At 36.8% G+C, this 23755-nt stretch overlaps 2 protein-coding genes across 2 annotated transcripts in view; both read left to right on the top strand.

The window, feature by feature from the left end:
• The first annotated feature begins 536 nt into the window (after positions 1-536).
• CPSF3 (cleavage and polyadenylation specific factor 3, 73kDa) lies at positions 537-22786 on the top strand. The gene is given in 20 exon segments (XM_009332512.1): positions 537-541; positions 790-853; positions 1528-1578; positions 1580-1629; positions 2551-2679; positions 3641-3818; positions 5467-5556; positions 6613-6763; positions 9036-9211; positions 9324-9482; positions 10257-10403; positions 11429-11581; positions 11982-12090; positions 12856-12954; positions 14061-14155; positions 14735-14822; positions 19432-19501; positions 20112-20208; positions 21233-21334; positions 22470-22786. Coding segments are annotated over 20 exon segments (2115 nt in total). The 3' UTR covers positions 22572-22786.
• A 489-nt stretch (positions 22787-23275) lies between these two features.
• IAH1 (isoamyl acetate-hydrolyzing esterase 1 homolog (S. cerevisiae)) overlaps positions 23276-23755 on the top strand; it is a 9335-nt gene continuing 8855 nt past the window's right edge. Inside the window, exon 1 of the mRNA XM_009332511.1 lies at positions 23276-23336. Within this exon, the coding sequence (XP_009330786.1) occupies positions 23276-23336 (61 nt within the window). The remainder of the gene's footprint in view (positions 23337-23755) is intronic.

Raw genomic sequence — 23755 nt, 5'->3', positions numbered from 1 at the left:
AGCCCCGTCCTGCGGGGCGGGGCGGGGCGGTGGTGCGTGCCCCTGGTCGCGGGCCGGCGCCTCCCCCAGGCACCGGTTGTGTTATCGCGACAGGGGAGGCGGAAGCGTGCCCCGGGCGGCCTGAGTGGAACGTAGTTCGAGGCGTTGAAATCCCGGGCTGCTTTTTTCCCCCCTGCTGGTTTTTGGTTGCTCGCTTTTCCAAGGAGCAGGCAGCCTGCAGTCTGCGGGGTAGCTGTCACAGCCGGTGGGAAGGATTGTGTCCTTCCCTCACGCAACGCTGAAGTGTTGTCTGAGCGAAAGGCTTCTTCTTTGCCTTTTGTACTTCGGTAGCGTCGTGGGGCTTTGTAGGATTTTAAGTTGAATTTTTTTCTCTGGTAAAGATGCCAGTGTAGTCTGCAGGTGTTTTTGGTAGCATCACAAGAGTTGACTTCTGGACAACTTGAAGATGCTACGTCATGCTTGTTCAGCCCAAAGTAATTTGTTATTTAATTAAACTTTCAACTCATTATATCACTTTGGGAGCTGAGTGTGCAGGCATGCAGTAAAAACAAGAAGAGACCAAAATCATCTCCCAAAACACGTTCTTTTTACTCCTGCGGCGTCATATAGGGTCTGATTTCCATTGAGATAAATATAACTGTTCAGTTAATTTAAATACCTGAGCTTAAAAGGGCTGTGCAGCCATTATTTCTACACAGAAAAATAATCCCACTGAAGGCATCCAGTATCCAGTTACATCTATACGTTGTGGGTTGTTTTAATTTTGATGACTTTGATATCCTTTTGCAGAGGTGCTGGCCAAGAAGTAGGAAGGTCGTGCATTATTCTGGAGTTTAAAGGAAGAAAAATAATGGTAATTATTGCATGAATGTATTTGTACAGCCTCATCATGGTACTTCAGGTCACAAAAAGATATTACGGGTTGAATTCAGCTTCCTCACTGAAGTTGGCCACTGTGCTAGAAGAGGCACATTTTGTAGCTTTCTGGAACAATACAGCATAAACGATAGCAGGCGTTACAGAGGCTGTCTTGTAAAATACATCCATATCCCCAAACAGAACGTATGTGTCCTAAGTGTAGATTCTAAAATTTACACATATTAGGTTTCAGTGGAACCTAAGGCTAATGTTTACCTGCAGTTATGTGTAAACAGTCACGTGTAAACACATACATGTTCTCTTTACCTTTTCCAGCTGTCTGCTCAGCAGTGGCTGAAATAACTTGCATACACTGGTTCTGTATATTCAGGTATTGTTGAAGTGTGAATGAAGGCTTGCATAGGTACAAAATTATAAACAAAGACTGGGATCTTTTGAAAGGTGTTCAGTTTCCCAGTGGGGATAAGTCATCTAGACAGAAACCCGAGATATGGAATCCAATGCTAAAAGCAGTGTTTAAGGAAAAAGTACTTCTTTTGCATGATGCTAGAAGTTACTAGTCACTAGTAACTAGTATATTTTAGACCAAAATGGAAGAAGGTTTTTTATACGTTTTGTTAGAAGCTTTAACTTTCTTTCATTTTTCAGCTTGATTGCGGAATCCATCCTGGACTGGAAGGAATGGAAGCTCTTCTTTTTTTACATTGATTTGATAGATCCTGCTGAGATTGATCTTCTCCTAATTAGTCAGTAAGTTGCACCTAAGAGAACAAATATACTGAGGTCGTGGTCTGAGCTGTGTTGACTTGTGGGTTATTAAGAGAGGCTGAAATAGGTGTTATATAGATGGTAATGGCATGGTAAAATTTTAGTTTCCAACTTTTTTTTAAATTAAGGATGTTCAGTCACTTTTGACATTACAACTCTCCTTGGAGCTTACTGTGATGTCTGACTTTTTTATAACCTGGCCTGCTTTAACACTATTGTGACAGCTTCTAGAATGAGTTTTCTACATAAAGACTGCTGAAAAGTATTGGTTGTGTTTTTTGCTCTATTGGCTTTGAATGAAAAAGGTTCTCAGAGACTTCCACAAGCTTTGAATGTGGTTTAAATATTGCTTAGTGGCTGAGAGACAGGGAGAGCCATTTGTAAATGACTCATAGCCAAGTCTCTATAAAATACTGAGTTTTCGTGATATATGCTTGTTCTACCTGTATTTCAAAAGCACTTCCTTAAGATAGGTCAAATTAGAAGTGTGGCCAAATAAAATTATTTTAGTACGTGTTTTAATCCATAGTGTCCTACATGCAAACTTAGGATCACGTTTGTTAGCTTTCTTGCATCTTAGACATTTGTTGTGTTCCTGGTTCCTCTTATTTTTCTCCCTCTAACTTTATATGTAAATTACAAAAAAGTTAATTCTGAGAGTTTATGGGTAAAACTTTTGCAATTAGTGGAGAATTTCCTGTATTACTCTTACCTTTTCTTGATTGCGTTTCTAGTCACTAGTGTATGGAATATAGACCAGCATAGTTAACAACGAGGTTGAAAACTCTGTTTCTCGATTTTTGTGACACTATGTTAATCCAGTGAAGTATTTATATGATATATATTATATATTAGTGTTTTGTAGTGTTAATGTATTAATTTGATTTGTGTGTCTATTTTAAGTTTCCATTTAGATCACTGTGGGGCTTTACCATGGTTTTTGCAGAAAACAAGTTTTAAAGGAAGGACATTTATGACTCATGCCACAAAAGCTATTTACAGATGGCTTCTTTCAGACTATGTCAAAGTCAGGTAAGTTGACCCATGGGTTGTCTCTTCAACTCCTTAATTATTTCACCAATACATCCGATAGGAGACTTAAGATGAAGCCACCAAAGGTGGCTGGATGAACCTGGATGTTGCCACAAGTAACAACGTTATAACCAGATTAGAAGTAATGAATCATTTTACTGCCTCATGGATAATGTGTCTGTCAAATAACTTCCTATCAATTAAAAAAAAAAAAATCTTCTTTCCTCTCATTCTTTTCATTTGCCTTATTTGGACCTTTAATAGTATCCTCTTTTTCCCACCATCTGTCTCTCTTAAGATGTTCTTTTGTTCTTATGCTTTTTAATGTCTATATTTTTTCTTAAACTTCACAGAAGTAGTGAATTTTAAGCCCCTAAAGATACAACTCACTCTTCAGGACAAGGTCAAATTAAATATTAAATGTAAGCAAATGTACAAAGAATGCTCTGTTACTTACATGTTGGGGGTTTTTTCCCTCTTTTTCTTCTTTCTCTGTTTTTCTCCTGTTACATGCCTTGACACATCTTTTATGTGTGAGTTCAATGGTCCTGAGCATATCTCAACGCAGCAGATTCTAGTTTGGGTCAGAAACCTGATAAACAGTCCTCTTTTTAACTTGTTTGTTCTGGGCCAATGGGAAAAGTGTGGTTTGGTTTGGTTTTTGAGGGCTGTTACAAGCGGAGTGTCAGACCTCTGTCCAGGGCTGGGAATCTGTTGGTACTTTTAGACAAATACAGAGCAGATTGTGAACTGAAAAGACTATTCGTGCGGCCTTTCAAAAGAAAGACACTTTAACTCTGCTTAGGTGTACCTGGACTTGATTTCCAATGTAGGAGACATAGCGTTGCCGAATGGGATTCTTACTGTCAGTGGGGAAAAATCCAGGAACACTTTCTTCCAACTGTTATATAATCTAAGCTGGTAAGATGAGCTGATATTTAGCCATTTCACTTATATCCAGTAATATATCAGCGGATGACATGCTATATACAGAAACAGACCTTGAAGAAAGCATGGACAAGATCGAGACCATCAACTTCCATGAAGTGAAAGAGGTGGCAGGAATCAAATTCTGGTGTTACCACGCAGGCCATGTTCTGGGAGCAGCCATGTTTATGATTGAAATAGCTGGTGTGAAGGTATTTTCTTTTTATTATAAAGTTGAAATCAAGCCTGAATTCTAACTTAGTCATTAATTACTTATTACTGTCTGTTAAGCCCCACCACTGGGGCTGGAGCTGTCAAATAGACTTGGACTCAAGTCAAGGTGAGAGGCCTTGACTTAGATCATGTATTTTCTCATTGATTAGAACTAGCAAGTGACGCATGTATTGAACCAGGTTGAGTGTTTGGATTTTATGGGAGTGAGTTATGACTCAGACTTGGAACCAGTAAAAATGTAGTTTTCCATGCTGGTCTGCTCAGAGGTAGCTGATAGCTGAGGCAGTCTTACAGAAGCTGCGTTTTTGTAAAATCTATAAACAGATGTTTGTTTTTGTAGTTCTGATTTACCATGTCTGCCTGTCTGAGTGCTTAAATGGCATTTGTCAGAGTATGAGTTATATTTTTCTCATAACACTCTTATGCTAAAGTACCTAAAGAAATAGGATTATTATTAATTTTAGGCCCAGAGAGATTAAATAAGTCGTCACATAATGACAGGCAGATACTTGAAACTAATCTCATGAATTGGAGTTCAGGAGGATAATCACCACCCAGGAAAAGTTTCATACAGCCTTGAAGAGGGAAGAGAGATGGTGGTCCTGAGGCTTGCTGTCTAGTCAGACTTTGTTCATGGTATATAATGATTGAGAATTTTGAAAGTCTAGAGTTTAAAAAAAGTACAGAAATAGAACTGAATTTACAATGATTACAATAAAATTTAGGTATCTTACTGCTTTTTTTTTTTTTCCCCCCCTGATAAAGGCATGATGGAGAAAGATTTCCCTCTTACTATGCATGACTCAAATGGATTGGGTTTTAACATCCATTATTCTATTTAATTCTCTGTGAAGCAAATGAGGAATGTGATAGTAGGTTACCTTAGACCAGTTATCTGCTGCTGCTGACTATATGTTTTGTTATTATTCACGTTTTCATCAGTGGAATGATCGTTAAGGAAAAAATGTTCTGTTTTGAAACCATCATTTTGGGCACATCTGCATTCTACCCTGCAGTTAAGAATCCATTAAAAATTACTAACAATTACAAATTACTTCTTGGTGTAATGGGGAACATGATCATTCCATTTGGAAAACCTGCTAGATTACAGGCTTTTTTTTAAGTATCAGAAAATCTTAGAAGGATTTTTTCAAAGTAATTTAAAAAAAGATTATTCATTATATTTACATTCTGATATGTAAATGCTGATTTACCTACTTTGTACTTCCACTTAGGACCTGCTGTATTTTCTGTTATGTCAATTTTTACTTCTTAATGGTCAGTGCATGTATGCTAAATGCTGAAAATGGCACCTTTATATCCCAAATGAAAAGAAAAATAAAAATTAATAATTGTTTACTTAATTCTGTTGCAATTAAGGTACTGCTTGAAATACCTTTACTCGTTGTGGTTAAAATATTTGTGTTGTAGTACTATTGACTTAATATTGTAAGCATTGTCCACATCAGAAGAGTCTTTAGTTAAAGTACAAGTGACCTTTTTATCATAAATTCCTTAAAACGATCTTTGTCGTACAGGAATGATGTTTTTTTAAGCAGCTTTTTAAAGACTGCTGACTTGGTAGAACCTGTAATCAGAGTAACTGCTTCTCTTTGTGTCTCATAGCTTTTATATACAGGTGATTTCTCAAGGCAGGAAGACAGACATCTGATGGCAGCTGAGATTCCCAATATTAAACCTGATATTCTTATAATTGTAAGTTTTACAAAATTATTTCTTTAAACTAGTCATTAAAAAAGTATAGGAGTATTACTTAATTAGAGCTAAAATGGGATGAGAAAGACAGTGGAGGTTTAATGGTAATATGTGATTTGTGTTAAATATCCAAATGCTTGGGTGTTCAGAACACTCCAACATTTCTTTTCACTGTATTAAAAAGTCTAATTTTTGTTTCACAATCCTTCTGATGAAGTTTCTTAAGCCTCTAGACAAACCTTTACAAGATGGGAGATTTACTAGGTTTCACCTTGTGTTTGCTAGATGTATTGTACAAACCTCAATTTAGCCAGATACCTTTCTTTAGTAGGTCCTAACCTACTTCCAACTATGTTTGTTGAGAATTTGTCCTGGGTGGAGGTGCCCTGAGTGCTATTCCATATTTTTTGGTTTTGGTTTCTGAGCAAAATGGTTTTATTCTGAATCCATGTTTGGAAAATCAGAAGCTCAGGGGAAACATAAAAAGCAACTGTTTCATTCGGAAATGAACGGTGAGATCTTTCAGAGTAATGCTTAAAATTACTTAATCCTTTGTGTCCCTTCTAACTGCTTTCTGTAACTGAGAATTATTTCATTTTAAATCACATCAAAAAACTTGTATTTTGTGTAATTCCTATATTTTAGACTACGTGTTTCTAAACTGTGGCACTCGTACCACTAGTGAGCCATGGTAACATGATAACCCGTTCTTCAAAGCAGTGGCAGCATTTCCAGTTAGGAAAATAAGTATGTTAAATTTGAAACCTCTTAAAAGAAGCATCAAAATTAATAGTTCTACTTCCCCCCCCCCCCCCACGGGACTGGATCTGTCTTCCCAAATTGCTGGGAGGGACTTGGGGGAGGGGGAATCTTGATTATCTTGGTGCGGGTGGTTATGGGAATTTGGGGTGGGTTTGATTTTTCCCTTTACCCCTCTGCCCCCTGCATGGTAACAACATGTTATGTTTTTCTTCATTTTCTTGTTGGATTCAGAGGAGAAGATCAGGAATTAGTCTTTGTGTCAGTACTTTTAATACTAAATTTCTTTGTACATAGGAATCCACATATGGTACTCATATTCATGAAAAAAGGGAAGAGCGAGAGGCAAGATTCTGTAATACCGTTCACGACATTGTAAATAGAGGAGGTAGAGGTCTTATTCCTGTGTTTGCCCTGGGTCGAGCTCAAGAACTACTTTTGATTTTAGGTATGTACCTTCCCAGCTCCTCTTAATAAAAGGCATATAAAGTTAGATGAGAATGTTTTCATGCGCAGGTATAATGATTTTTTTTAAACAACTCTTCAACCATTTTTCAGCGTGTTAATTACCTCAGAATATGTAATACTGTTTGTTCAAAGGAAAAAACCTAACCAACTAACCAAGGCAGTTCTGCTTTGTGAGGCAGAAAGGACACCTAGAAAGGAAAAGGTAATGACATGGTAATATGTGCTTGACTTTTGAATCGTGTTGAACTGGGATTTCAGCAAATAGGAGCTATTACTACAGATTGAAAAGGAAGCAATCAAAACATGACTATTCTATTTAAATGATATTGCTAAAAAAAAAGATATATTTTGTTCCAAAGTTTCACTGTCCTTGCCCTTTAATTCACAAACCTATATGAAGAAGTCTTTAGGAAAAGCTGAGAAGACCATAACAGACACTTCTAGCATTTCTAAAGTCCTAATTACAATGGGAAAGCAAATTAGGCTTTGTTAAGAAGAGCAAAAATGGGGGGAGAAACTATACGTGATCATAACAAGCCGCTTCACATAAAATATATAAGTAATTGTTACAAGGTACCAGAGAAAAGAGTTTTTAAATAAATTATTTCTAGGCTTCTTTGCTTCCTTTTAGCACATTTAATTTGTACTATGTTACGTGATTTTTCACTAGTCTTTTTGCTCATGCAAATGCTGGCAAGATCAAAAGATAACTATCTCAAAATTAAAATACTTACTTTTAGGGGTGTTGAATCTAAAACATTACCTAAAATACTTGAAATTCTTCTCACTTTCCATTTCAGTTTAGCTCAACATTAGAAACTAGTATGTTTTCAAAATGTGTTACTGGTCTATTCAAATACTAATAAGAAATTTGGATCTAGGCATGGGGTAGTACTTGATGTTGCCAGATTATTTACTACTTATCATTGATTGAGGTTTGTTTATTTTATAGAGGAGATAAAAACCGAACATTTTAAATCTCGTTTAGCCATTAGTTTGTAATTGGTTGGCTCTCCTTGCTGTGTGTAGATATTAGAGTTAATAAAGATAAGCTTGAAAATACATCTAGTAAAGTTAGGCACGCAATTGGATTCTTAATTAGGTAGAAAGAGCAATTGCATTTCACATGCCTACACAACTGATCCCGCAGGCTTCTGTGTTTGTTCTCCTTCTTTCCGTAAGTGTCTGACAAAAAATAAAATACTGCGTTATGGTATAGAAAATTGTTACGATGGGTGCCATCTTTTAATGTCACTCTAAGTCCTGCTATTGGTTATCTTTCGTTGGCTGTTTCCACCTAACACTTGAACTTATTAAGATAGTCATGGCAGTGAGCCTCTCTGACATGTTCTGAAAAGCTTTGTCTGCAAATCAAAAATGTTAGGTTAAAGCCATATAATTTTAAATGTACAAATATAGCCAAAAGAGTTTACGTCTATTTTTGGATGATTAAGCAATAATAATATGTTTTAGACTAGCAGAACTGTATCCAAGTGGGAAAATGAATAAGTTATGTTTGTGTAGCTGCATTCAGATCTCTTCTTTGTGTTTAGTAAAGGTCATGGCTACTGTCATCAGTGATAAAAGTAAGTTGTGGTTAGTGGAGGCTTTTTTCCTGGTTTTGTTTCAGTTAAGCTTGTAAAATACAACTGTTGGTGATACACAGGAAGACAGGCTTGATAACTGGGCGATCCCTTCACGCCTTGAACTCCATGGATTTGTTTTACAGAACTTGGATATAGTGAATTCTCACCAACATACCTATGTGCAGATGTCCCTAGCTGTTAGATGTGTAATTAATATTTGACAGAGACATTTTAGCTTTATTGCAGTGGTGTGGTAAAACTTGTGTTGTTGTAAATGTAGATTTATTGCTGTGTAATATCATGTATACTTTATACCTTGTAGCTGAAGTTGGTGATTGATTGGAATTTGACCTGCTGAAAATAGCTGAAGTTCATCTTTTTCTTGTTTGTTTGCTTGTTTGTACTAGTTGTATACATTTTTAGTTGGTGATTACTTTTTCTTCTTTAGTAGAGCAGGTGGGGAAAAAAAGAAGTCTGTGATTGTGGTTTTCTTTAATAAAAATGAAAAAAACACTGCCAAATCTGTTTTACAAGAAGTATTAACATTTCTGAGAAGCATGCATTTTGGAGATAATGCTGTGGGTGGGGTTGTATGGGGTTTTTTGGTTGGTGGTTGGTTGGTTTTTTTGTTCTTTTTCATTGGTTTTGTTTTGTTTTGTTTTTAAGATGAATACTGGCAGAATCATCCTGAACTCCATGATATCCCTATATATTATGCCTCCTCTTTGGCAAAGAAATGTATGGCAGTTTATCAGACGTATGTCAATGCCATGAATGACAAAATCCGCAAGCAAATCAACATCAACAATCCGTTTGTTTTCAAGCATATTAGTAATCTGAAGGTAAGCTTGAGACGAGATTGTCTTACAAAGGAGGAAGGGTGACAGAAGAGTTCATATTTGCTTCATTTAAGTGAGTTATGGTAACTGATAGTCTTGCTGTTTGTCCATTTAGAGTATGGATCATTTTGATGATATTGGCCCAAGTGTTGTGATGGCTTCCCCAGGTATGATGCAGAGTGGCTTATCCAGAGAGTTGTTTGAGAGCTGGTGCACAGATAAGAGAAATGGAGTAATTATAGCAGGGTACTGTGTTGAAGGAACGCTTGCTAAGGTGAGTTGTTAATGCACCACAAGTTCTTAATACAAAGTAGTATGCATGTTATGTTTGAAAAGAATTGGCTAGTAGCAAGTGTCTTTATTTGGATTTACTGAGAAGATTGTTGTCACGTACGCATAATTATGTAGTCAAAACTAATTGCTTTTGGCTAATACTAACGAAAAGTACAGAAAATTTGCATATGGCCATTTCCAGTGATGATGTACAGAATAATCTTTTCTAGAAGCAGTTATCTAGTCATGAGAAAGAATGATTGATAGTTTTCTCCATCTTTAGACTCCTCCACCATTTAACTTTTTGAAAGGGGAGCCCTAACCCTAATTGTAGAGGAGTCAATATTAAATCTAACACTACTTAAATACCAGAGATCATACTGCCTTGCGCATGTTGTGCCACTGTCCAGTCGTAGGGAATGAAATCCTTCCTTCCGAATTCCATCTCCTTAGGGCAACCAGAGCATCTAGTTTTGCCTTTAGAGGTAGAAATCACACACTTGTTATAATTTCAATGCAAATTTGAGAGAGATGTATCTGGAAGAAGAATGAACTCCCAGATCTGCTGAGGATGCAAAAGATGAAATGGTGTGTGTTGTGCATGCTTTTTTCATTTGTGAGTGTGTGTTTTGTGAAATTTGAGAGATTTCTTCAGTTCTTCACATTTAACCTGGCTGCCAATATTATTTCATTGATTTTTGAAATGTAAAGCATTAGTTATATGGCGTCTGAAGGAGGCTTTCCATTTTTTATTTGAAGTGTTCTTTTTTTCTAGCACATCATGTCTGAACCTGAAGAGATCACAACTATGTCAGGACAAAAACTTCCACTGAAGATGTCTGTGGATTACATTTCTTTCTCTGCTCACACAGATTATCAACAAACTAGTGAATTTATCCGGGCCCTGAAACCTCCACATGTGGTTAGTATACATGCTGCCTGTTTCTCCAGAGTGGGATTCATCAAACCAGTTCACAGCCTTGAGTCATCAAGGCAGGTACTGGTGTCTAGCAGTAGCCAGCATCCCTATGCTTTGAATAATAAAAGGCGGAGATTTTAACCTTTACCTTAGCAAAGTAAAGATGAACTTGCTCTTGACTGTCTGCATGTGGGATATCTGGGGATGACTTCCGAGAAAGTGGTATGGTCCATAACCTGTTTCAGCAGTGTTTTGCGCAAGTAAGATACAGTATGGGACAACATTAAGCTGGGGACACTGCTATTGGGATAATTCAGTGGAATTTGCCCCAAAATAAACATGAAAACATTGGTTGAAAAAGAGTAGGCCAGTCTGAAAGAAGGTATGTAGCAGGCAGCACAAGACAAAGGCAGCAACTGGGGGAAAAAGCATGATAAAATCACAGGGAGCAGGAGGTGCGAAGGACCAGAATATGAAAATGGAGACTAGGATCAGAAACTTGCTGAGACTGGGGGAGAGTCAGTGTGCAAGCACAGATCGAAATAAAACAAATCATAGCAGAAGAAGAGAGGATTTAACTTGGCAAAGAAAACTGTGAACTTAATAAGCATACTGAATTGCACGTTTATTACATTTATGTTTATCTACATGCAGGCGCAAAAATGTAAAGCTAACTGTAACTTTTATCATTGAACTTAAGTTAATACTTCCCTTTCATAATATAACAATGTGCTCGTGTATGAAAAGTTAAATGGAATCTCTGTAATGCATTCTGCTTATTTGCATATATTTTTCTACTAATACTCAGGGTCGTAAAATCTGGGCCTTTGAATAATGCATAGAATTCCAAGACACACATGGAACTGTATGTAGTATAATTGAGCTAATGTTTCATATATTGTGACCTCATGAAATTACATTTTTATAAAGATGAGGTACAAGATGGCAGTTTTCTTGGATAATTTGCTTACTAAACGTGTCTGGTTGGACAAATAACTTCTGCTAAAAGGAAAACTGTCTTTCTGTAGATTTTAGTTCACGGTGAGCAGAATGAAATGGCCAGATTGAAAGCAGCATTGATACGGGAATATGAGGATAATGATGAAGTTCATATAGAAGTTCATAATCCTAGGAATACTGAGGCTGTGACATTAAACTTCAGAGGAGAAAAACTTGCCAAGGTATAAAGTTAATATTTTCTTACCTGTACAACAGTATTTTCCTCTGGGATAAAAACTATGCATTTTCTTCCAAGCCTCTATTTTTAATTGGTTTTGGATTGTGTATGTTTTCCAGGGACTCAAAGTACGTGAATGTTTTGGTTTAGTGTTGTATTTGGGGTTTGGTTTGGGGTTTTTTTTTGTGTTCGGGGGGGTTTTTTTTTTGGCTCTTCACTCTTCCAACCTTTTCTTGTGTTACATCTCAGAATGTTTGTTGGTTACTCTGACTTTCCTTTATTTTCAGAGTTAATTTTATATAATGTTTGATTTTTCTGAGGAAACTGTATTTCATCTCCATAGTTAACTTTAAGCTATGAATACTTCAGATTGCCTTGTTGCACTGTGTGTTTTTTCTTTCCAGGTGATGGGATCTTTAGCAGATAAGAAACCAGAGCAAGGACAGAGAATTTCTGGAATCCTAGTTAAAAGAAATTTTAACTATCACATCCTTTCTCCATGTGACCTCTCCAGTAAGTAAAGACTGTAATATGCTCAGTAGGTAATTGAAACTTACTGTATACTTCTGTCATTAAAACACATACAATACTGGGGTTTTTTTCTGTAATTTTGTGTTTGATAAGCAATTAGTGAACATCTCTGTTTTAGTTTGGCTTGGTTTTGCCAGAAGTTCTGAACTGTTGGAGTGAGAAGCAAGGCATTCAATTCTTTGTCCACTGAAGTTTAAAAAAATTTCTATTCTTTCTGTAAAAGAAAAGAAGCAAATTTCCATTCCCCTTATGGTTACTTAAAACTTCTTCGTCTGTATGAATATGCATAAAACATGCCAGTGAGAACAGAAGAGCACCTTGATCAATTGTCCTGCCAGTTTCTAAAATGTCATTAGTTTTTAGTGTAAAAAGCCACAGTACGGTGAAAATATTGTGTATTGCTCCTATGCTATTTATTACTAAAGAAATTGATCTATTCTCAAAAGGAAGGAAAATTAAATGGAGTAGTAATGCTGGAAGAGCTTGGGGGAAAGCAATTTTACTGTCCTAGTTCATTGTTTGCTTTTAATGGGTATGATAAAGTAACAAGCTGTTGCTGGTTTCTTAACCAAAAATACATTATTTATCTTACAACAGACCGTCCACCCTCCTCTTTACAAACTGTCCTGTTCAACCCTCTGTCTTGAATGTATTGATGCCATTATTTATCTATAGTGACAACTTAATTTTTTAAGAAGCAAATTCAAAGGGATAATTTTTAATACATACTTTTAAAAATTCTTTCAGATTATACAGACTTGGCGATGAGCACTGTAACACAGACACAAGCCATTCCATATACCGGCCCTTTTAATCTGCTTTATTATCAGCTACAAAAACTTACTGGTGCGTATTTGTGGAAAGACATGTTCGTGATTTATAGTGGCCAACTTCTTTTAAAAGAACTTACAGTCTTCAGACATCTTACGAGTGGAAACTTCTTTGCCAGTAACTGAAGTGCCACGGTTTGTTTCATATTTTACAATTTTCATTAGATTATGCAACTTCTGCCAGATCCAGTTCAGGAGTATGAAACATCCTTTTTGGGGGATTCTACTGTAGTTGTACTACAAAGTCATGAGTATATAGTAATATAGAGCCTAGGCTGATTTTTGTCTCCAGTCAGCCTCCAAAGTGAGTGCCATAGCCACTCTGATGCAAAATTTATTAATCAATCTTTTATCTCCAGCCCCAAAAGAGAATAACAAAAGCTCTGTCCTCCTTTGTGACAGAGCCTCTTTCGTCCCTCCCCGAGAGGCAAGAATCTAACCTTGTTGGCTTTTTCTGAGTCAGAAGCCATTTAAATCTGCCACTAATGCAATCCCCAGTGCCTCTGTCTAGCTTTCTTAAAGGATAGGGGCAACTCCCGTCCTAGTTCATTAAAGGCACACACACTTTGCAGGATCCCTTCTCAGATTTAAAGCTGAGGATTTTTTTCTTTCTCCTCTAGTGTCAGAATCTAATTCATATCACTAGTGAAGAGAGAACCTGTATTCAGTTGGTGTTCAGGTCTCATAGCCTGAGCGCTACCTGGCACACAAATGCTTTTGTTTTATCCTCTATGCTTATGTAAACAATGGGTTATCCTTTAAGGGTATAAGAGGAGCTAGTTAATTCCGCAAATGGAGCACTAAATTTCTCATTTGTTTTCTTTTTCATTGGTGTACATGTGTCAGTGTACTAAGCCAGTCAACTATGAGAATTCAAAATAAGTAAAGTGGCCAATATTACACACTAAAAAAACCCCGAACAATCCAGACCAAAGAAAATAGTTTGGTCAGGCAAGGGAAGAGAGTATGCACTTTAGGCTGAGAAATGAATTGTGAGCTGCTGTGAGCAGTTGTGATGATAATCACAGCATTCTTAAAATGACCTGTTTTCTTATGCAGATAAAGTTAGCCTTGTTTTCAGTATAATTTTGTCCTTGCTAACCATTTGTTATCACTTCTTAGGTGATGTAGAAGAAATAGAAATCCAGCAAAAACCAGCCTTGAAGGTTTTCAAAAATATTACTGTGATCCAGGAACCAGGCATGGTAGTCCTTGAGGTGAGCATTGGTGAGGGAGAAAGAAGTATTTTGTTCTCCAGTTTCTGGAAAATAGTATCATATAGATGCCATGCAGAATTAAATGTTTTAAGTAGTTTTCCATTGGATGACAAGTAGAATGAAAGCTAGAGCAAAGTTTCCCTTGAGCTGTGGTCCTGTGTTGATGCATGTTGTTTCATTTAGCCACTGCTAGTTTCTTTTTTGCCATGACTCAAGAGTATTATGGTGGATTCGGTGCCCTTTTTTTATTTGGCAGATAGTAATTGGAAATAATGTCAAATGGTGTTCCCTCCTTCCCCCCTCCCCCAAATGGCTGTGGTAATTAATAACTGTTTCATAAATGTGTTCAGAAACATTCAACAGCTTTAATTTTTCATGGGAAGTTACTGGAATATACCAAGTTAAAAACAGTTAATAGTTCGGTGTAAAATATATGATAGTCATTTGAAGCTAGAATTCAGAGAAAAGCAAACAGGAGAATGCAATTAAAGTTACATTGGTTTTATGTTGCGTTATTCATTCAGCCCAAATAATGAGCTCAAATTATGATTTTTTTTTTTTTTTTTTTTAATCTTCCAGTGGGTGGCAAATCCTGCTAATGATATGTATGCAGACACCGTGACAACAGTGATACTGGAAGTTCAGTCAAATCCCAAAATACAGAAAGGTAGTACGTTTAGTGTATGCTTATTTAACTGAGGCATTTCATCTTAATTTTTTTATATCAAGCTTAGAGGGATATAATGCCTTGCAACAGATTGCAATCCCACTGTTGTACTTCCTCTCCTTATGAAACCTTTTAGGGACTAAGATTTGCTACTTAAAAACAGAATTACAACTTGGTCTTCATTATTTGTAACGTGTCCATTTGTTGAAACTTTCTCTTATGGCAGCTGGTAGCTGACTGTGGAAAATGTGACCTTATTTAAAATAAGTAATATATTAGTCACTTTAGGTTTTTGTCTGTAAACAATTTATGGTATCTCATTTAAATATTTCAGTTTCTCATTTGAAAGTTACAATTACCATTCATGAGTGGTAGGTATTCCTATGACTGTACATCAGAGAGAGTTAGTGTCCTGGTTTCAGCTGGGCTAGAGTTAATTTTCTTCCTAGTAGCTGGCACAGTGCTGTGTTTTGGATTTAGTGTGATAATAATGTGATAACACACCGATGTTTTAGTTGTTGCTACGCAGTGTTTATACTAAGTCAAGGACTCTTCAGCTTCCCATGCTCCACCGACTGAGAAGGCTGGAGGTGCACAAGAAGCTGGGAGGGGGCACAGCCAGGACAGCTGACCCCAACTGGCCAAAGGGACATTCCATACCATGTGACGTCATGCTCAGTATATAAACTGGGGGGAGTTGGCTGGGGGGCAGCGATCGCTGCTCAGGGACTGGCTGGGCATCAGTCAGCGAATGGTGAGCAATTGCATCATGCATCACTTGCTTTGTATCTTCTTCTATTATTATTATTGTTGTTGTTGTTGTTATTGTTATTACTATTTTATTTCAATTATTAAACTGTTCTTATCTCAACCCACGAGCTTTCTCACTTTTACTCTTCCAATTCTCTCCCCCATCCCACTGGTGGTGGGGAGGGTGAGCAAGCAGCTGTGCAGTGCTTAGTTGCCGTCTGGGGTTAAACCACGACAGACATCAAATTCACCTCTAATGTCACTCCTAGAGATGCTGAAATATGAGAGCAATCACTCTCCAGTCACTTCACTACCACAAGATACTGACCCCGGCAACAGAACGCAAGGGATTTCCAGCTTCCCTGACTAGCACACACAGAACACTGCTCCCCATCCACTCTGTCAGCACCATGGTCTCCCATGTCCTTGCACTCCTCACAGCCACATAAGTATTTTAGTAACAAGCAATATAATCACTTGTGTGTCCCTGGGGTGTAGGGACTGCTTGCATGCCCTAGAAGTGGTTGAGTCACCATCCCTGGAAGTATTTAAAAGACGGGTAGATGAGGCGCTTAGGGACATGGTTTAGTGGGCATGGTGTTGTTGGGTTGATGGTTGGATTCGGTATACAATATTGATTCATCTGTTCTCGATACTAGTTCATCTGATCTGCATCATGCTCTTTTTTTTTGCTGTACATGTTAAAGATTAGTGTTGGTTTTTGCAGTTTGCTGTGCTCTGCAGTGATTACTGATGTTTTGCCTGGGAGGTTTGTTATTAAAACACTGGCCTTGAGCTTAATCTTGTATTTGAGCTTTGTACTGAAGCCATTACTGTACTTTGGATACCACTTCGTGGAGATATTTAGCAATTATACATTATTCTCATGCTAAATCCAAAACACAGCACTGTACCAGCTACTAGGAAGAAAATTAACTCTATCCCAGCCAAAACCTGGACAGTTATGTAGACAATGCTGAAAAAAAGTCAGACTAATTTCACAATTACACTTATGCAGACCCTGTAACCAAGTATAATTATTGGGTAGCGATAGCATCATCGGATACTGGGTTTCATGTTGCTGTTCAAGAATGACAGCAATTTTGTTGGGATTACTAGCGATGGTAGTTTATATTTTTTGTTCCACTGTTTTGCTTTTGAATGTGTATGCCACTGTGCTAACAATCTGGAGCACGTATTGAATATTGGGTTGGCCACTGAGGATAAGTGTTGGTAGCTTGGCCACACAGTAACACAGATAATTTAATGATAATCCATTTATCAAAATAAAATAAGGGATTTTTTTTTTCTATTTTCTAGGGTTTGAAATAACTTTTTTTGCCACTACCTGCATCATTACTTGGAATATACGTTACTATTTTACTTACAAATACCTTATTAAATTCTGCCATTGTGTACCCTTGCTCACCTAGTGACATAAGTGACAGTTGTGTATCCATTTTAGAGCATTATTCATCTCCAGTTTGGATGTGGTCAGGCAAGCAGAACCCAAAATTCTATTCCCTGGGTGTTATGTAAAAGTAATACCATTTGGGTTTTGGTTTTTTAATTCAGCAAAAGGACAATATGAGGAGTGATCATATTAAATGAATCCCAAGGTCATACCTTAAAAACTCATAGGCTGTGCCTGTAATGCCCAGCAGGTAAGTTCTGTGCCCTTAAATAGGGGACCAGTGGCACATGTGACCTTAGTGCCTGTTTTTTCTTGGTGTGGAAAATAGAGTATTGGGGAGGAGGTGAGGAGGTCCTTCTGACATGAACCCAGCACACATCTGAGGTGTGCGCTTGAACCCGGAAGCCTTCAAAGCAGTCTGAGATCCTGTGCTAGACATACCGTCCCGTCGGCCTCTGTTAACTCATTCTGTGATCATCTTCCTTTTAACCAGTTCCAATGTTAAAAATTCTGTACTGTTCTACATCTTCTGATCTTACCTAAGGGTTTTTCATGTCATTCTGTATCAGATCCTCTACTGAAGTCTGATGGTCGAGGTCTATCCTTAAAATAACTGATGTTTTTAAATTATCAGAGACTGATAGTGAGGAGTCTGGCTTGATCTGTCTCTTCTGAACCCCACATGACATTTTATTCATAACACTTCTAGTAGATTTTTCTTTCCAAACCAGCGTGGAAAGCGCTAGAGCTATATGGACAAATAGGGGTTTATTTTCCCTGGGTTACTCCTCTTGTATTTTTATTATTTATTTTGTAATTATATATAAAATAGCAATCACTGTTCCTTAGGTGCGTAGTCCCACACCTGAGTCAAGAAATCTGTTAAAAATTCTTTCTCCTGAGTTTATAAATTCACACAGCAGTTCTTCCATTGGTTTGAGATAAAGCTTTGCTAGTCCACCTGATCTAAGTGTAATTTTCTTATCTTGGTTGTGATCATTTTCAGTATGTATCAGCCCTTCTAGCCATGCCCTCATGTTCTGTTCTACTGAAACTAACCAAAAATAGAAGTTTTATTTTTGGATGGTACTTTGACCTCCTTTTTTTTGTTTGTTTGGTTTTGGTTTGGATTTTTTTTTATTCCTTCCATATCTTTCTTTATATGGCTGGAAAAAATCCTGTACTGTTTCACTAATTTCTTTAATTCTTACTGTAATATCTGTCTTGGCCTGACTTTTGGTAGTCCCCACTTCATCTGTACAATCTGCTAGTGACAATATCCAGCTTTTTCCCCCCATAATTAATTCCTCTTTCTATTTTTATATGCCTTTTTGCATTATTTCTCGTGTTGTTTCATGGTCGTGATTCTATTAGCTAATCTCAGGTGTGGCTGCTTGCAGGATTTTTTCCTTTATTTGGGGTTTTTAACACATTCCAAATACTTTTTGCACTTTTGTATTTTAGAGTAAGTTCACAGGATCACAAGTGATTGAATTTAAATATCTTAAGTTATTGTTGCTCAGTTGAGCATGTGCTTACTCTTACCTCATTTCAATATAAAATTGTTTTGCTTAGTACATTCAGTTACTGCATCTTATCTAAGGGATGGTAATTTTTTAGGATGCGCTTGTGTGGTCTCTTGCAGTTATGAAGTTCTTCAAAGAATTTCTAAGTTATTCTAACTACCATTGTGTTCAGTTCTCTGAACTCTTAAGATGACTTAGAAATCTTGCAAACTGTTTTTTAAAAAGCCGCCTTTTAAATAAACTCTAGTTGTAGATCTGTTTTGTTTATTCATCAGTGAAAGGGGTAGAGATTTTCACAACTAGCTCTTCTTACAGACTTCTTACTCCTTTAATGATCAAATACTTAAATTTTCAACAAATTACTTGTTTTAAACTATCTCTTGATTTTGAAACCAAGTCTAAAACCAGTATCATTATTTTTATTTCAAACTCTATCCTGAAACACATTCCAGGAATGTCTGTGCCTATTACTACTACTCACACTTGCTGTCCAGTTTTACTTTATGTATGCTCTGCATGCTCCTAGCCTCCATGATGCAGTATTTTCCTATAACAATGGAAAATTGAGGGATTATAAAAAAATTATGAAAGTGGATTATTTTCACTTTTAACTAAAGGAAATGTGAGAAGTAATAAGCATTAACAATAAAAAGGAGAATTGAGAAGTGAGGATTAGACTTGCCAAGTTGTGTGTTTTAAAATGTGATAAATACAGGGAATATGAATTTTAAATGTACATACTTCCTTGACTCTTCCGTCTTTTTTAATACATTTTCTTTATAATATGTTTAAACATATACATCTTATATAGCTTTTAGATTGTTTATCATGAAAGTGAATGAGGAACCAGATTGTATCAATTAGCCAATTTTCCCTCCCAGCAAATGTCTGTGAAAGTAAAATGCCTTTTTCTTTTCAGCTGCAGTACCTAAAATTTCAAAAAAAGTAGATATGGATGTGTATAGGAAGAGAATGGAGATCATGCTTCAGTAAGTTGGCATGTATTTTTCTAAAGGAAAATGATCACTGTTAATCATGTAAATACAATAATTTTAGTATAATACAGTTTAAAGATACACTTACTTAAAAATACTTTGTGCAAATTTAGTTCAGTCTCATTTCTGTGAAGGCCAGGAATTAAGTCAAGAAGGAGGTACGGTAAAAAAAGTTCTCAGCATCATTAAAATTTTGAATACAGGATTCAGTTATTTCTTCCAGAAGCGAATTTTTAAGTTGTCTCCCAAAATTACACTGTGAATGCTTATGAAAATACCATTTCGGATCACTTCTCTCTTAAAACTTACTCTGATGTATGTTCTGTTATTTAGGTAGAACTCTTACCTCTTTTGAAATCAAAAGAATCCTTCCCTTCATTTATGATGAGATTTTTTTGGGGGGTAAAATACTTCCTGTTATGTGACGGCCACTCTCATAAGAATTTAGATTGGTATTTGTTAATTATATCTGAGTGGGTTAAATAATAATTGCTGAAAGGAGATACTCTGCTAACAAAATGCCTTTGGACGCCTAAGATTAATAGAAAGAAAAACGTAAGTTTGCTGTTCGGCCACGTCTTCCATGCATAGATCTTTGTTGTAGGGATATGTTTGGAGAAGACTGTGTGAGTTCAAAAGATGGCTCTGTCCTGTGCGTCACGGTTGATGGAAAGACTGCAAACATTTCGCTGGACACTCGGGTATGTACAGCAAAGCACGTGCTTTTGTGTGCACTATGTTTAACAGAGGTGAGTCTCCAGTCTAGTATACAGTGATGCCTAGAATATCGTGTACCCATTTGCTAAGGAAATGTTTTTGTATTTGGTATCAAAACAGCTTAAGCCTATTCACTTTCCATTAATTTTATTGACATTCTCATCAGCCGATCAGTACCCAGCCTTTCTGAGAGAAATACCGATCCAGCCTGCAAGCTGAGTTTACTGAGTTTGTTACAGAAGCATTTGCTAGAGAGTTTTCTTTATTAAAAAAATGCTAGCAATGTTTACATAACAAATGCAGTAAATTTGGAAGAAAACAGAGTATGTTTCAGCAGCTCTCTACTTGTATAAAAAGGAATAAAGAAAGATTGTAGAGGAGAAGCTGATTTAACCCACAGGTTTTTTTTTTTTTTTAATGCTCTTAAAACATAGGCTCTGGTCTGAATAATTGAACAATCACAGAGTAGGAATGATGCTAATAATTTTTTTTTTTTTGTCATCTTGATCCTTTTGTAGCTAAATTGAAAGCCTGAAATACTCACAAAAAGAAATACTAATTTACTAGCTAGATTCAGAATTGGATGTCTCACGCGTGTCAGAAGGCTGCTTTAAGAAGCTGTCACACCTAGTTATTTGAACAATGTGGAACTGTAAAGAAGGTTAAAACCATGTCCTTCGTGTCCTTAAGCATTTTAATGTGTTGACTTTCTGTGATTATTTATATAGTTCTAATACGTTATTCTGTATTACCACTAACCACAGTAGTAATATATTCCACTGGAGTAGCTCTCAGATGCTGTCCTTAGGGATCACAACAAATGTTTTAAGTGTTCTACAAACCCAGAAGAAAAGGTTGGTCCCTGCCCAAAATTTGTTACCTATTGAAACAGAACAAGTGAATGTTAATTATCTTAAGAGGATAGTGAGTTACAGTTTTGTGGTTAACACCCAATGCTTGCTGTGTCATCTTTTTTCAGTGTTTTAATAAACATATGCTACATTTCAGTGTATACATAGTACAGAAAAATACAGGACTGATGAAGAGAGCTCTTGCAATAGAGAAGAAAGTAACAAGACTGGAAAAAAATGCATACTGCTTAATCAAAAAGTTAGGTTTCATTTTCATATACTATACTGATATATGTCATTATTGTTAAAAGATTTGTGTACTGACAGAAACCGTAATGGCAACTCAGCTGCAACAGCGTGTATCTTTGTAATACTTACTTTATATACTGTGTTGGCAATGGCAAGCTTGTGCCATTGTGAACCAAGTTTTACAAGAAAGATCTGTCCTTCTTTATGTGCATATCTATCTTCTTATAAAACTTTAATAGCTTTAAAATAAAAAACTGTTTAGTATAGATCTGACTATATGGTGGGACATGTAGATTTATTTTTTCCACGTTAACTCTTAACACGGTGCTCTTGCAGTAAACAAGCTTTTAACAGCATTGTTAGCTAACATTAAATGCACGTTTGCTGTTTCAAATGCCTTTTTTTTTCCCCAAAAAACCTTTGTGGTTGAAAGGAGTTAGTTGTTCAGAAGAGTAACAAGTTAATACTGAATTAGAGAAGATACAGTCTTAGAGCCTAGAAAGTCCATAGGATCAAGAATAGTATTACTATGCAAATGCTGCCCTTTGTTTTTGAGATAGACCAGTCAGGGGATTGGGTTGAATGTTGATCAACTTGCAAGTTTGGGGTGGGCATCTTTCTCTAGGAAGACTTGTTTTAGTGATAAATGAATCTCTTTGGGGTTTTATTTTGATGTAAATGTTATCATCTTACGGGTGTGGGAACATCAGTGTGGAGACTCCCCGAGTACAGGTGCCTGTACCTCCGTGATGAATGCACGTGTTTTACAGGATTAACCTAATACAATGCAGGTGAATTCACAGATAAAATGAAATCTCCAAGGACTGAACCTTGTGTGGTTTTATTTGATTTTGAATTAAATGTAATCTACAAAACTTAATGCATTTTACTTAGTAGTTTTGAAACAAGTTATTAATCAAACATAAAACTCGAGATTAAGCTTCTCGTTCCTCAGCAGGACTTGCATAAGTCTTCTCTGAACTCTTCTACGTGTTGGCAGACCATTAAAAACATCCAGTGCCACTCCTGATAACTTTCTTTTCAATTTGCATGACTACTTTTTCCGTTCCCCTTATGAGCGTTCTTCACATGCTGAAAAGGAATATGAAGTGCTAGTTGTTCTAACATACTTCTTTTGGTTCCAGACAGTTGACTGTGAGCCAGGAAGCGAAGATGACGAATCCCTTCGTGAAATGGTGGAACTGGCTGCACAGAGGCTTTATGATGCCCTCAGCCCAGTATACTGACCTCTGTAGATACCTAGGACACGTCAGAAAAATCTTTTAAATGTTCAATTTATTTGGACTATTTTTTAAGAGTAAATAAATTTTTTTTCTTCAGTAAGTCAAACGTATCAATTCTGTGATTGTGAAACTGCTGAGTTATTTCAAATAATGGATGAGCAACCTTATAGCAACTATGTTTGTGCATATAGATCATAATAAAATCAGGCAAAGTGTGCATATGTTCTTTTTTCTTATGTGCACATAAAAGAGAAAATTCTTAACCTATCTAAATGTAGAATTACAAAAATTAAATTGAGAGAGTTTTATATTTTTGAAGATTAACGACTACTTGGAGGATAAATTGGATGTTTTGGGTTTGCATATGCTCAGAACCAAGCTTGTATATGATTTTGTTCCTGTGAAGGAAGCAATTACCTGCATGCTTGTATCTGCCTGAAGTCAAAGGGGGCTTGAACACATTTAAAATGGAATCCATGTTTGCATACTGGGGTTAACTGGAGCTTTAAAACTACGTATGCAGGCATTGCCATTAACCGGACTAGCTGAACAAAATCAGCTTCAAGCGAAGTCAGTGCTTATGGCCTGTAACAGCCTCAAGCGCAGGTGGCTCCTGTCACTAATTCTGTGACAGTCGGCACGCGTCTGCTCCCGCTGCCGGCCCTGTCACTCAGTGCTGGTGAAACAGTCTTCCTGGACAGAGCAAAATGGGGTATCAGAAACTGCAGTATGTAGAGAAGAATTTCAAATACAAGTGTGATACTCCAAGTTAGCTGGGGTTGTTGCCAAACAGGAAATCATGCTGAAAACTGTCCACGGTGTTTTCGGCAAAAGAACATTATCTTTCCCTTCTATACACGACTGTATTTCTCCCCTTTTCTCAGCTGATTAAATTGGCACCTGGTAATCTTTACAGCGGCATTACTGTGTTACTAGTATTAGCAGAATTAGGCACAGTTTTCCTCCCCAAATTGTATGTCATTAGCTAACTAAATGAGTATGAAATCTTTAAATGGAGATGATTGCCTTTTCTTTAAAAGGAAGTCTCTCTTTGGAACAGATACAAATCTTATTTTTTAAATTATTCATGTTTTTTTAAATGTGCTTTCAGCCAATTCGGGGGGAGGGGGGTGGGGGGCTAAATGTGTCAGTGGGTTAGGCCCCCACCGTTGTCCTTCCCTCCTTCC

Source organism: Pygoscelis adeliae, unplaced genomic scaffold (genome assembly GCF_000699105.1).
Source record: "Pygoscelis adeliae isolate BGI_AS28 unplaced genomic scaffold, ASM69910v1 Scaffold168, whole genome shotgun sequence".
Classification (NCBI taxonomy): Eukaryota; Metazoa; Chordata; class Aves; order Sphenisciformes; family Spheniscidae; genus Pygoscelis; species Pygoscelis adeliae.
Note: the sequence above shows the minus strand (reverse complement) of the source record. Positions and strands in the feature narration are given on the sequence as shown.